Source organism: Marmota monax, unplaced genomic scaffold (genome assembly GCF_021218885.2).
Source record: "Marmota monax isolate L192 unplaced genomic scaffold, Marmota_monax_Labrador192_F-V1.1 WCK01_AAM20220418_F8-fsc00207, whole genome shotgun sequence".
Lineage (NCBI taxonomy): Eukaryota > Metazoa > Chordata > Mammalia > Rodentia > Sciuridae > Marmota > Marmota monax.
The window spans coordinates 1,196,928-1,209,391 of NW_026692713.1; the positions used below are offsets into that span (position 1 = coordinate 1,196,928).

General features: G+C 47.6%; 1 protein-coding gene across 8 annotated transcripts in view; it reads right to left on the bottom strand.

Annotated features, from left to right (window-relative positions):
• Arhgap22 (Rho GTPase activating protein 22) overlaps positions 1 to 12,464 on the bottom strand; it is a 198,513-nt gene that overhangs the window by 39,557 nt on the left and 146,492 nt on the right. For 2 of the 8 annotated variants that reach the window (XM_046446769.2, XM_046446767.2), the window contains exon 1: positions 2,374 to 2,565. The exons of the other annotated variants lie outside the window; for them this stretch is intronic. In XM_046446769.2, the coding sequence (XP_046302725.1) occupies positions 2,374 to 2,425 (52 nt within the window). In that variant the 5' untranslated portion in view covers positions 2,426 to 2,565. Of the gene's footprint in view, positions 1 to 2,373; positions 2,566 to 12,464 lie in introns of those variants that run through there. 8 annotated transcript variants of the gene reach the window in all.

Below are 12,464 nucleotides of genomic sequence, written 5' to 3' on the forward strand. Positions count from 1 at the left end.
GGGTCTCACCCTCGCTGTTCTCCCAGACCCTAGAACAGTTTTCTCCCTCATCTCCTTCAGTTCTTTCCTAAAATATCCCCTTCTTGGGGACTCCTTCCTGACCATCCTATTAAACTTCACCACACGTCACCCATCACACCCACATTCCTTTCCAGCTTTCGTTTTTTCCACTGCATTTACTATAATTTATTAAACTATGTACGTTTACCATAACACGTTTACTTACACTGTTCGTGGCCTACCCTTACTTGTCAGTTCTACATGCAGCTCCAGCACAGTAGCAGAGCCTGGCATGGAAAGGCAAGACTGACAACAGCAGCAGCAAAAGAACCCAGGTGACTGTCACATAGGAAGCTGTCGGGAGCCATGTATGGGCGGCGTGTGTGAGCTGTGCACATCTTAGCCCTACGAGGGGACAGGTCTGGCATTGCACACTAATTGGGCTGCCTGGTTTAAGAGTCTAAACCAGGCAGCCCAATTAGTGTGCAATGTGATCCCATACAGCACCTGAGGTGGGTGTGACTGGCCAAGATGTCACTGTGATGACTACAAGACTTGACCAAGCAAGACTCCACCTTTGAAACCTTATCCCCTGCCTTATTTGGTGAAGAACATTCTATTGAAACTCCTTTGTTGGTTGCTCTATAAAAACTAAGAGATTCTGGGTGCTCGCTCTCTTTACCAGCTGACCCTTAAGGTCGCAGAGCCGTCCTACCCTCGATATGGAAATTAATGCTGTGTCTTGTGCTTTTTCACCAGTTTCTTAGTTTAATGTTGCAGCCAGCTCTCTTGAACCCAGGTCACCTCATCAGTGAGAGTCCCTGGTGAGAGGAAGCCCTCAGTGCCAAGCAGGCAGGATGCTAGCAAACTGATGAGTATTAGAAGTTTGAACACTCACAGCGTCTTAAAGGACGCGGTGTTATTAGCTCTATTTCAAAGGAAAGGAAACTGAAGCCTAGTGACATTTAGAAACATGTCCAGGCTATAATTTTAACTGTTGATGTATATTACAGTGAACTAGGAACCCCAGACAGTCTGGCTCCCTCAGTCCACACCATGCTCTCCACTTCTACTTCTGGTTTATTCCAAGCACCCAATCCAGGGGGGAACTCTTTTTCCCAGCTGGGCTTGCTCCCCTCTGATCTCCTAAACTTAAGAACTCCCTTTTATACAGAGTTCTGCTTTCTATCCAAGCAAGGTATTTTGCAAGGGAGCAAGCGGCTTCAAGATAGAGCAGATCTGCACAGTGGTCTCAGGACAGGAACTTTTTCATATGAAAATTTCTTAATAAGAAAAAGAAAGTAAATAATATGTGTGAAAGCATTCTGTAAACCACTGGAATATGGGACATGTGTTCCTTGATGTTCAGATGAATTAATCAGTCTATACCTGACTTAGCTGTCCTCTACCAGGGTTTATGGAAAATGTTAAAAAACAAAACAAAACAAGAACACTTAAAAGTGGCAGTAGCAACAATGTATGATTTCTTCCAGTGCCTGCTGTCATTCTACTTTCTGCCCAAGAGGGCAGGGAACCCCACAGTAGGATTCCCAAAGGTGAAGGCCAAGTCTCAGGGATACACAATGTATAGACCACTGTGGTCAAATGGAAATATAACATGAACAACATGAGCAATTTAAAATGTTTTAATAGTTACGTGGAAAAACTAAAAAGAAACAGATATAATTATTTGTTTGTTTGTTTATTAGTACTGGGGATTGAACCCAGGACCTCCCACAGGCTAAGCATGTCTTCTCCCCGTTACACCTCCAGGCCCAGGTATAACTATTTTTAATAATAAATTCCATTTATCCCAATGTTTTCATAATACTATAATTAGCATAAGCATGCAATTAAAATTATTGAGTTTTAAAAATATATCTACACTAAGTCTTCAAAATTGGGTGTATATTTATCATTATAGCACTTCTCCATTTGGACTAGACAAATTTCATGTATAGCCCCATGTGAGACTGGTGGATACAGTCCTGGACAGTTTTTGAGCAGTGTAGACTGGGGTGGTACAGGAGGGTATGCTATCCTTGGGGGCCATTATTCTTCCTACCATATTCCCAGAGAAGTGTTGGGACTGAGGGAGTGGTATCCTCAAGCATCCTGGGACCTCTGTGTGTGTATAACCAGCTCTGGATAAGAACCAATTGGAGGTGCCCACAGAGAATCCCCAGAGTCGGCTTCCCCAGCCCATCCCTGAGAATGCGCGCCAGGCTGAACCCACATGCAAGGCCTCCCTCCTTTGATTTCTCTTCATGGCTTGGAGCCAGCAAACACCTCTTGCCTTCAAGGGTTACTCACTCTCCCCACCCCCCATCCTGTGTTCCCATAGCATGTCTGTGAATCTGATTGCCCACTTACCATGGGGCAGACGCCTAATCTTCTTCAGATGCTTGGCAGGGCTGAAGGGCATGATGCGAGAAGACACGGGGCGTGGTGAGAGGAGAGGGACTGGCGTGGCTGGGTCAGGAGGGCAGCCAGACCCACGGGCAGGAGAGGCTCTGATGGGCGAGCTGCAGTCTCCAGTGCACTCTCCTGTGTGTGTGGGGTCAGGGCCTTTTGACTCTCCTGGGGACTTCTGCATTGCTCAGTGCCCAAAGGTGGGGAATGTCCAGGGCGGAGTGAGAAAGATCTGCCAGAATCCCCATGGGGCCCTCCTGTGGGTGCATGAACTGCTGGAGGGAAGCAGGAAGAAGGCACCATGGAAATCACACAGCAGGTCACTCTTCAGCCACCAGTGCACTCCCTTCCCTGCACTTCCTCCCCTAGAATGTGGTAAGTGTCCTGGGCTGAGTGGAGAATGTAAAATCAGGCTTCTGTCCATCCCATTTCCCCAGCACAAGGAAGGGGGTTGAGAAATGGGCTTAACCACTAGGGCTGCTATCAATCACAAGGTTGGCGGAGATTAAAGAATATCTCTGGAAGAAGCCAGATAAATGCAAGTGCTTACTGGAACGAGGTCTTGAGCTAGTTATGTAACCTTTCTGTTTCCATTTCCTCACCAATAAAATGAGACCCATCCTGGATCTATCTCATGGGGTTATGGTGAAGACTGGATGAAGTCCGGGGCTGGGCATGACATTTGTACATGGTACATAGGTGTACTCACACCCTCTAAGGGAGGCACTGTCTGCCTGGTATTGCAGACAGGACAACTAAGGCTCCAGGAAGGTCACCCACTGGGAAGCGGCACATCCAGGATTTGAACTTAACTGTTTTGGATTCATCCCAAGAAATCAGCTGCCACCCTTATGGTGTTTGCCCCACTTCAGGACAAAGGGAACAGGAGCCAGCTCCCTTGCCCAGACTGGCCTTCAGCATCATTCTCTCCGCCTGGACAGGGTGTCAGGAGCCTGTACCATGGAACAGCTCTGAAGATACTTCCTGAAGGGCTGGGGCAGGAACAGGCACCAAGCTTTGGTCAGCAAGTACACAGCAGGAAGCCAGGTTTGTCTGATACACTCATGTGCCCTCAGAAATCCCAGCTCCCTTGTTCTCTCTCTCAGGCTGACCCTCTTCCGGCTAGAATCTCTGTTCCCTCTCAGGTGCTCCAAAGCAACTCCTCCTCAGCTTCCAGCTTCAACTCGAATGTCACTCAGAGAAACCTCCCTGAGAACCTTTGTCCAAGAACTGCCCCCTCCTGCCCAATTGCTTTAAGGCTGCTTGCCCTCTACAGAAATTATCCTGATTGAAAAACAGCTTGTTTGTTTATATCCGTGATTATAGTACATCTCTGTTATAGGGATGTCCTTTTCCTGAAAGCAGACCTTTCCCACTATTCTCCTAGTATCCTCAGGGAGTAGTGTAATCCTGAAAAAGAGTAGGGGCTCCATGAATGGCAGCAGTCGTGTGGGGGCACCTGGAGGGCTCTGTGGTATGACAGGCAATTTTCGTTATTAAAATAGCCAACTTTTATTGAGTACTTACTACCACAAGCTGGGCATCATTCTAAGAATTTGCATGTTTTAGCTCTAGCTCCTCAGAGATATATTGTGATACAATTACAACATTCATGTCCCAGATAAGAAAAAAGACACTAAAGAAGAGGTTGAAGTCCAAGGTCACATGACTAGTAACTGGCCCTGGTCAGTAAGGTGAGATCCCTTGCTGACTGGTCTCCTAAAGCATTGGCCACTTACACCCACTTTGGGGGGCTTGAGGATCTAACCCTCCAACCCCCAGGCAGTTGGTGGTCCTGGCTCCATCCTATGGTGAGTGGACTCTAAGGTGGCCCCCAGAGAAAGCTGCCTTCTGGTATTTGCATCCTTCTATAATCACCTCTTTTGAATGTGGGCTGAACCTAACAACTTGCTTTTAGTGAATGGAAAATAGCAGAAAATGACAATGTCACTTTGCGGCACGGTTACAAATAGTCTGTGACTTCTGTCTGGTATGTCCTCTCACTCTCTCACTCACTGGCTCTGATGGAAGCCACTGCCATGCAGTGGGCTGTCCTGTATGGAGAACCATGTGGCAAGGAACTGAGAGCAGCTAGCAAGGGACCGCAGCACTCAGTTCAAGGGCCCTCAAGGAACTGTCTCTTAACAATGGCCACGGTATGGAGCCTCAAGCTCAGCGGGGCCTTCAGATGAGGCCACAGCCACAGCTAACATGTGCATCAGCTTGTGAGAACCATGCCCAGATTCCTGACCCATGGGAACTCGAGATGGTAAATGTTTGTGTTTTAAAATGGATTCCCTTGAAGCTAAGAAGGTATCCATCAAGAAAGAGACTTCTTCATCAAGAGGAGTGTCCCACATGGGGTGAGGGGTGCTTAAAGGTCATCTTGAGATCACATTGGGCCAGCAAGCAGAGCCTACAAGCCAAGGAGGGCAGACAAGGCAGAGGGGAAGCTAAAACCCTTGCTGGATCTGCCACCTCTGGGTCCTAGGGTTATGAGAATATCTCCTTCGTTTTCAGCCAATGAGTGGGCGTTTGTGTCCTGCAGCAGACAGCAGGTTGGTACAGAGACCCTGAGAGCCACAAGGCAGCCCTTTGCTGCTGCTAGAGCATTTCCATAGTTGCCAGGGAGAGACAGTCTTGGTGGCTTCTTGGTCACACTGGTGGACCTGCTGCTGGGTCTTCATAGAAACCTTGAAAGGCACTTGACAAAATATAACATCCATTGGGATAAAAACTCTACATTAAATGAAAGAGGTAGATCCTTCTTCTACAAAGATATGCCAAAATCAACAATGTGTTTTAGTGGAGAGACATTGGCAACATTCCCAGGGAGGCCAAGGACAATCCACGCAGGTCCACTAATGGCCCCTGCTACTTAACATTTTCCCAGAAGTATTCCCAAGTGTAAACTGGACAAGAAAAAGAATGTAAGATACACAATCAGGATAGGAGGATGTGGTGGTACTATTATTTTTTTTTCAGATTATCTGTTTACATGTGTGGAAAAGCTCAGTCAATTAACTAAAAAACCAATACAAGCAATAAAAGAATCCAGGGTTAGGCAGTTGCAAAATCAATACACGGAAATCACAAGCTTTTTGTAAATTAGAGGCAACAGAAATGCATGCCTTGTATGTAATTTGTAATGTGAGAGAGATGTCAATTCCCAAGCTAGTCTATAAATTAAACATAATAAAATACTAGTAGCATTTCTTTTTTAACTATGTAAGTTCAACTATTTTAAAGTTCTCAGGCAAATTATATTTTTGAAAAAAGGATACAATTATGAAGTTGAACCAGTTCTACCAATTATGGATTCAGAGAACAGAGCTACATTAATTAAAACAACCTGGTTTTGATGACATGCCCCAAGATAGACTCATACATATATGGAAGTCTGGGATATGATTAAGGAGTTATTTCAAAAGCAATGAGTACAACATGAGATACTTAATAAATGGAAAGGGGACAGCTTAACCAGAGGAAAATCAAGTTGAATCCTTACGTCAAACCTTACCAAATAATAATAATAATAGTAATAATAATAATAATACGAATTCACAACAGATCCAAGATTTAAAAACCTGGAACCCTGCAGCTGGTTTACAGCTCCCCAGAGGTGGGAGGTACTGGCAGCTGGAGGTGAAAACTTGGGTAGAGATGGTGAGGAAAGCAGGCAGATTTCTACCCTGTTGGTGTAGGTAGATTATGGTACAATCTCTTTGGGGGATAATTTTATAATAACTATCAAATTTTAAGATGACCCAGCAATCTAATCCTAGGAGTTTATGGTTTAGATAAACTTTCACATGTGCATAAGGAGATAGCAAGAATAGATTGGGAACGACTTAACCATCCATAGCTATAGTTTGGATCTAGAATGTCCCCTAATGGCCTTTGTGTTAAAGGACTGGTCCTCAGCTTGGTGCTACCTCTTAAAGGTGGTAGAACCTTTAAGAGGAGGAGTTCAATGGAAGGTCTTAGTTCACTTAGGACATGCCTTGAAGGAGACTCTAGGAAATCCAGCCCTTTCCTCTCTCTCCTTGCTTCCAGGTGGTAAGCAGCTTCCTCTGTACTACCACCCTGCCATAGGCTAAAAAGCAACAGGGCCAACCAACTGTAGAATGAAACCTCTAAAACTAAGAAAAATTATGAAGTTTCTCCAAAACTAAGAAAAAGAAACCTTTCCTCTTTTTGAGTTGATTATCTCAAGTATTTTGTTACAGTAATACAAAGCTGACTAACATATCTGTCCAGGACTAACATAGTCCCTAAGTATCTGCTAGGGATTGATTCCAAAACCACCTCAGATACAAAATCCTCAGATACTCAGGTCTCTTACATAAAATGATATATACAGTATTTGCCTAGAACCTATGCACATCCTCCCATGTACTTTAAATATTTTCTAGATTACTTGTAATACCTAAAACAATGTAAATGTTATTTAAATAGTCGTTACACTGTATTGTTTAGGGAATAGTGACAAGAAAAATATCTGCCCATGATCTAACAGGCATAATTTATTTTTCTGAATATTTTTAGTCTGCAGCTGGTTGAATCCACAGGTGCAGAATCCAATGAAGAGCCTACTGTACCAGTTAAAGAAATTTTATATGTACCTCCTCTAAACAGAAAGCAGGGAAATTGTATGAAGTGGTATGGAATGATATATTATTATGTGGAAGAAGTAAACTATTGTGAAGGACAGGCTGCCATTTGCATGAGAGTAACCTATATACACAGATGCCTAGGTATGCATGCCTGATGCCTGTAATGACAAGCAGGACATGGGACCTGGGCTTACCCCAGGAGGAGGCGGTTAGGGCAGAAGCAGATGAAGAGAGACTGACTTCTCACTTAGAGACTCTCTCAAGGGTCCCTACATGGCTTTATGGGGACACATGACTTTCTGGAATAAAGATTGTGTTTCTCTTCATCATCCAGAGAGGCAGACACTGATGTGTCTGGCCCTGGAGAAGTCAGTCCTGCCAGGCCTGGTGGTGCACACCTGTAATTCCCAAAACTCAGGAGGCTGAGGTAGGAGGATCACAAGGTTGAGGCCAGCCTGGGCAACTTGGCAAAATCCTGTCTCCAATTTTAAAAAGAATAAAAAGGACTGGGGATATAGCTCCGTGGTAAAATGCCCCTGGGTGCAATCCCTAGTACCACCAAAAAAAAGGGAAGAAAAGTTCAGGTCTGCCCTTTGAGAACTTTTATTAAAAAAAAAAAAAACAACTCCAATGTCCTCCACATGGTTTTCACTCCAAGTTCCCCTTCAGCCAGCCCATCATCGTAGTTGGGTTTCATTTCTTCAAATTGGTGTCTCCCTGGGAATCTTCTTTTTTGGTTCTGGGGATGTTTGGGTTTTCAGGGAATTCATGTGACCTTGCCCCAGGCAGTACCCCATGGAAGAATTGGGACTGGGCTCCCTCTCCCAGGGTAAATTGCAGAAGTGATGAGGAGTGTGGGGCAGGCTGGGGAATGCCTGGACAGGCCAAAGGCTTTCTTCTGAAGTGCAAGTCAGATCTTCCTCTTCCCCAGTGAGAACCCCACGTCATGACGTCTCCTGTCTTCAGGACATATGCCTGTGATAGCACCTTTGCAGGCCCAGTCAGCAACTCTCCCACCTCAAGGGACCCCCCCAAGCTACTGGCCTTCTTGTCCCCAGTTGATACCATGGACCTCCTCCCTGTCTTTGCACATGCATATGACTTCCACCTGACCACCTGGACTCCTACTCGATCTTCAAAATCCAGCTCCAATATCCCCTTCTCCTTTAACTTCCTCAAAATCCTCCTCTCGTCCACTTCCTGTTTTCTTTACCTAGTTCTCTTTTCCACAGGTTACCAACTGAAGGTCGACTATGTGCCAGACATTGTGCCATGTGCTGGGAACACAAGTACCTTTTAGAAAGATTAACAAGGTCCCGTAGCTGCTGCTGTCCGTGACTACCAGGCCACCGCACCACCACCCTGCTATTGCCACGTGCTCTGCTAAGCAACTCGATGAAGCACACACTCTGACCATCCCTCTGTGCTCATGAGAAGCTGAGGCCAGTAGGTATGGTTCCCAAGCCCAGGTTGCTTGTGGATGTTGAAGGTACAATTTGCATCTAAATAACTTCCTTGGTCTGTGCTCAGCTGCTGCAGGCCCTCTTGGGTCCCCCCTTCCAGACTTCTTGGGCTCTAAGAGGCACCCCTGCATCTCTCCTAACACTTCTCAGAGAGCTGTGCTCCAGGTGGGGGTTCCATCACATTTGTTAAATGAACACCAACACTGCACCTAATAAAGAGTGGCCGTGAACCCCAGGGAACCCATGCCTCTCTCCACTTCGGGTTGCTAATGAAGAAGCTTTATGCCCGCTAGCTAACATGGCACATCTTAATGGGTTTCCCCAAATCAGAGCCTGAGACAAAGGTTGGTGTGTGGGAAGCTACTCAGCAGGACTGCTAGAGGGAGGGCACCACAGACATGCGGGATCAAGCTGGCCACAGCTTTGGGGACCTAGAGACTCCTTCTTGCCAGAACTGTGCATCAGAAAGGTCATCCCTCAGATAAAGGGGGAGTTAGTATACACTGGTGCCAGTCATCCACTGGCCAAGGGTTGTCCTAGGAGCTTTACAGTCCCTCTCTGGAGAGCTGGTAGGAGATGACAGACAAATGCCATATCAGACCAGCTGCACGGGCTGGTGTAGGGAGGTTGATTCTTTCAATGAGGCCACAGATATTTCTTGAAACCCTACAGTGTGGTCAGTACTGAGCCTGACTTACAGGCGTGGGCTGTAGGAAGCACATGGGTAAATAAGACAGGCAAGGTCCCTCTCCTAGAGCTCCTCCTAGGGGGAAAGGGACAGAGGACAGTGAGCAAAGCAAGTGAGCTCACTTAGGGCAACTGCCGTGATAGGTGAGGATGCTCCTTAAGCAGCAGGTCAGGAAAGGCCAGTCTAGGAGGGGTCTCTGAACTGAGCACTAAGGGACAAGAAGGGTGGGCTTCCTGGCACAGGTGAGGGACAAGACAGGTAGCCAGGGCAGGCCAGGGCAGGACGGGATGATTGCAAACCCCTGAACCGGGAAGAGTCCTGAGGTCCTTCATGTGGATCAGTGACTGAGGAGGGTGTGAGGGGTAGACAGGAGCTTCCAGCAGGTGTCCAAGGGACAGAGGCTCAGTACCCATCTTGATCTTAGACTCAACAGAATTTCCTTACAAACTGAAGGTAGGAAGGACCCAGGTGCTCATTGAGAGGAAGTCTAAGAACAATAATCAACCTTGGGGTCTCCAACTTCTGGGCACACATGAGGCCAAGGTAGGCAGAAGGTCCCAAGCCACTACCCTTGTCTATAGAAACTGTGCCTTTTGGACTGGGGCGGGGGGGAACCTACTCAGAAATTGTAAGCATCAAACTTAAAAAATGATGGTGATGTTCTTCCACCCACCCCTTTAATTGATCTCCAACCCTGGAAATTGACAAGATTGAAAACCACAGATCTGACCCTAACCCTAACTCCTAACCCCTGACCCTAACTCCTAACCCATATTCCCTGACCTTAACCTTAACTTCTGACCCTAACCCTAGCCTCTAACCTGTAACCCTAACCTAACCCCATGCCCTGACTTTTCCTGGCTATGGCTCTTTTAGCCCAGTGCCCCCAGCCTGTCCTCAGGCCCAGATGCTGGGCATGAGGCAGGGGCTACCCATAACCCCCCAGGAACACAGGCTAGATTCTCATGTCGGGGACACCCGGTGGCAGTGTCTAGCCTCCAGCCAGCATCTGTTTCTCTAGGTACTTAAAAGGAGTTTTGGTTTGTCTCCAGGTGACAGATACAGCCTCTCAGGACAGTGTTTGAAAACAGTTCTAAAGGACACTCTCTGACACTACAATCACACTATCCCTGGGTCCTGCCAGGCACGACCCCAGGAAATGGGGACACAAAAGTGACACGGATACCAGCTGGATTCTTAGTGATCCAGGGGCAGGCAGGTTGGCTGCAGACCAAGAAGCTGCCCATGAAGACAAATTAACAACCACAATGCCGCCCGCTCCTACCCCAGAGTCCAGGAGATGTGAATGGAGAGGCTCCAAGCTCCACCTTTGCCTCTCTTCCCTGTACTATGAAGACGACAGGAAACTCTTATCCCAAACCCAGAAGTTCAGTCCCCACCCCAATTCTGCATCACAAAACCTTTAGGAACTGCTTTTGGTGGTGAGGGACCTGCTGGCCATTCCCACTTCCTTCCCAAAAAACCAGAAGTGGGCAGCGGGAGTATACCAGGGTTTCTGCCTCTCTGAGAATTGAGTTTGGTTCCCTTCCCCAGCCCAAGGGAGAGAGGGTGTGGGCTGGGAGTGCTGCACAGAGGAGGAGGTTGGCCACGGTCAAAGCCTGCAAGAAGTTGCTGGCTGGAAAGCAACTGAGTGCAGGGAGTGATGTGCCGCACGGCAGAGAAGAGCCCGTGCAACTCCATGGACAGTCCACACTCTTCCTGTCACCCTAGTTCTGCACCCTCTCCAGGTGGGCACATAGACATTTATTGAACTACATTGGGCACAGGAGAAATCCGCTTAATTTGATATGACCATCTCTCTGTTGAAACACATGCAAAGTGAAAAGTGCCTTCTACCGCAGGTCCTGGTGTACCAGATCCTTTGCCACAAAGCAGCAACTGGGAGCAGCCTCTTTCATGTTCTTATAGGTCAGTCATCCATATGTGTGGAGGTGCTGGGGACACTGGGATGACCCTTGAAGTTGGAAAATTCACAGCCTTGGGTGGGGTAAAGAAATCACCCAACTTCCCATTACTTTGCACTGCCAGGGACAGAGGTCCAACTTAGCCAAGCGTGGTCATCATGCAAGGTCCTCTCCTCACAGCAACTCCAAGTAGGCCTAAGGATCCCTGGTACTAATGGGGAAACAGGCACAGAAAGGCCTTGCCTGAAGTCTGGAGCTGGTGAGTGGCACAGACCTGCCTATCTGGAGGGTGCCTACTTCCCAGGGCCAGTCTGACCCCCACTGCAAGGCTCAAGTGTTGGGGTGGCCACTTGGTGATACTCTGAGAATCCTAAAACCATCCCTGGGCTGTCTGCCTTTTACCTGGCCCTCAACCGGGCAGAGTGGCACTGCCAGGCAGGGCCCTCTTGTCAAAGATCACTTATTTCTTCTGTACTTCTATGCAAGCACCCCATTGCTGGTCAGAGAGTAGCCCTATGTCCTTCATAACCAGCTGCTACTGGGGACATGTCAGGGGACTGCCAAGGACAAACAGCCAAACTTTCAAACACACTCAGAACTCACACAAGTCCTAGCTGGCACAGCTGCTGGATGAAGGCTGCTGGGCCTTTCCTGTCATGGAGGGGCCTACCAGCTAGCCCAGACACACAGCCAGTCCCATTATAGGCTCTTGTCCGCAGGGGACCAACTAAACCACCTTTTTTTGAGGGGGAGGGGGTGTTTGTTCTTCTTTGGAACTCATGGACAGGTACCAATGCAAGGGTGAGACCAGAAATGGGAAGTTATCCAACCCTTTGCACAGATGGGCCAGCACCTGGGGATCTAGCCACACAGTATCCTGCTGGGGCACAGAAGGCCCACCCAAGCAGCTGGTAAGGAAGGGCCTCGAGGGCAAACTCTTTGGGCATTGCTGTCCAGTGCATGGCTCATAAGCATCTAAAGGTTCTGAGAGGTCTAACCACAGAGAAAAGCCTTAACTCTGCTCAGCTCAGCTCATCCCAAGTACCACAAACCATTTTGCTAATAGTGACACCTATTAACATTCCAAGAGGAAGCAAGTGCTCCTGAGAAAGCTCTACTGTACAGCTGAGGCAGGCGTGAGGGGGACCTGGCAATTAGTCTAATGATGAACTGAGTGTCTGCAATCAGAGGGAGTCAGATCAGGTTAAGCCTCTGACAGACTCAGAGGCTTTCTTCTGTTCTGGGTCCCTGACGACCTGTTACTATAACTGAGCAAGCCCCACGTGGGGCCTGATGTCAGGATTGAGGATGAGGATGAAGGAGAGGCAGGCCAGGTGGGGATGGCCAGGAGAAGAGCCTA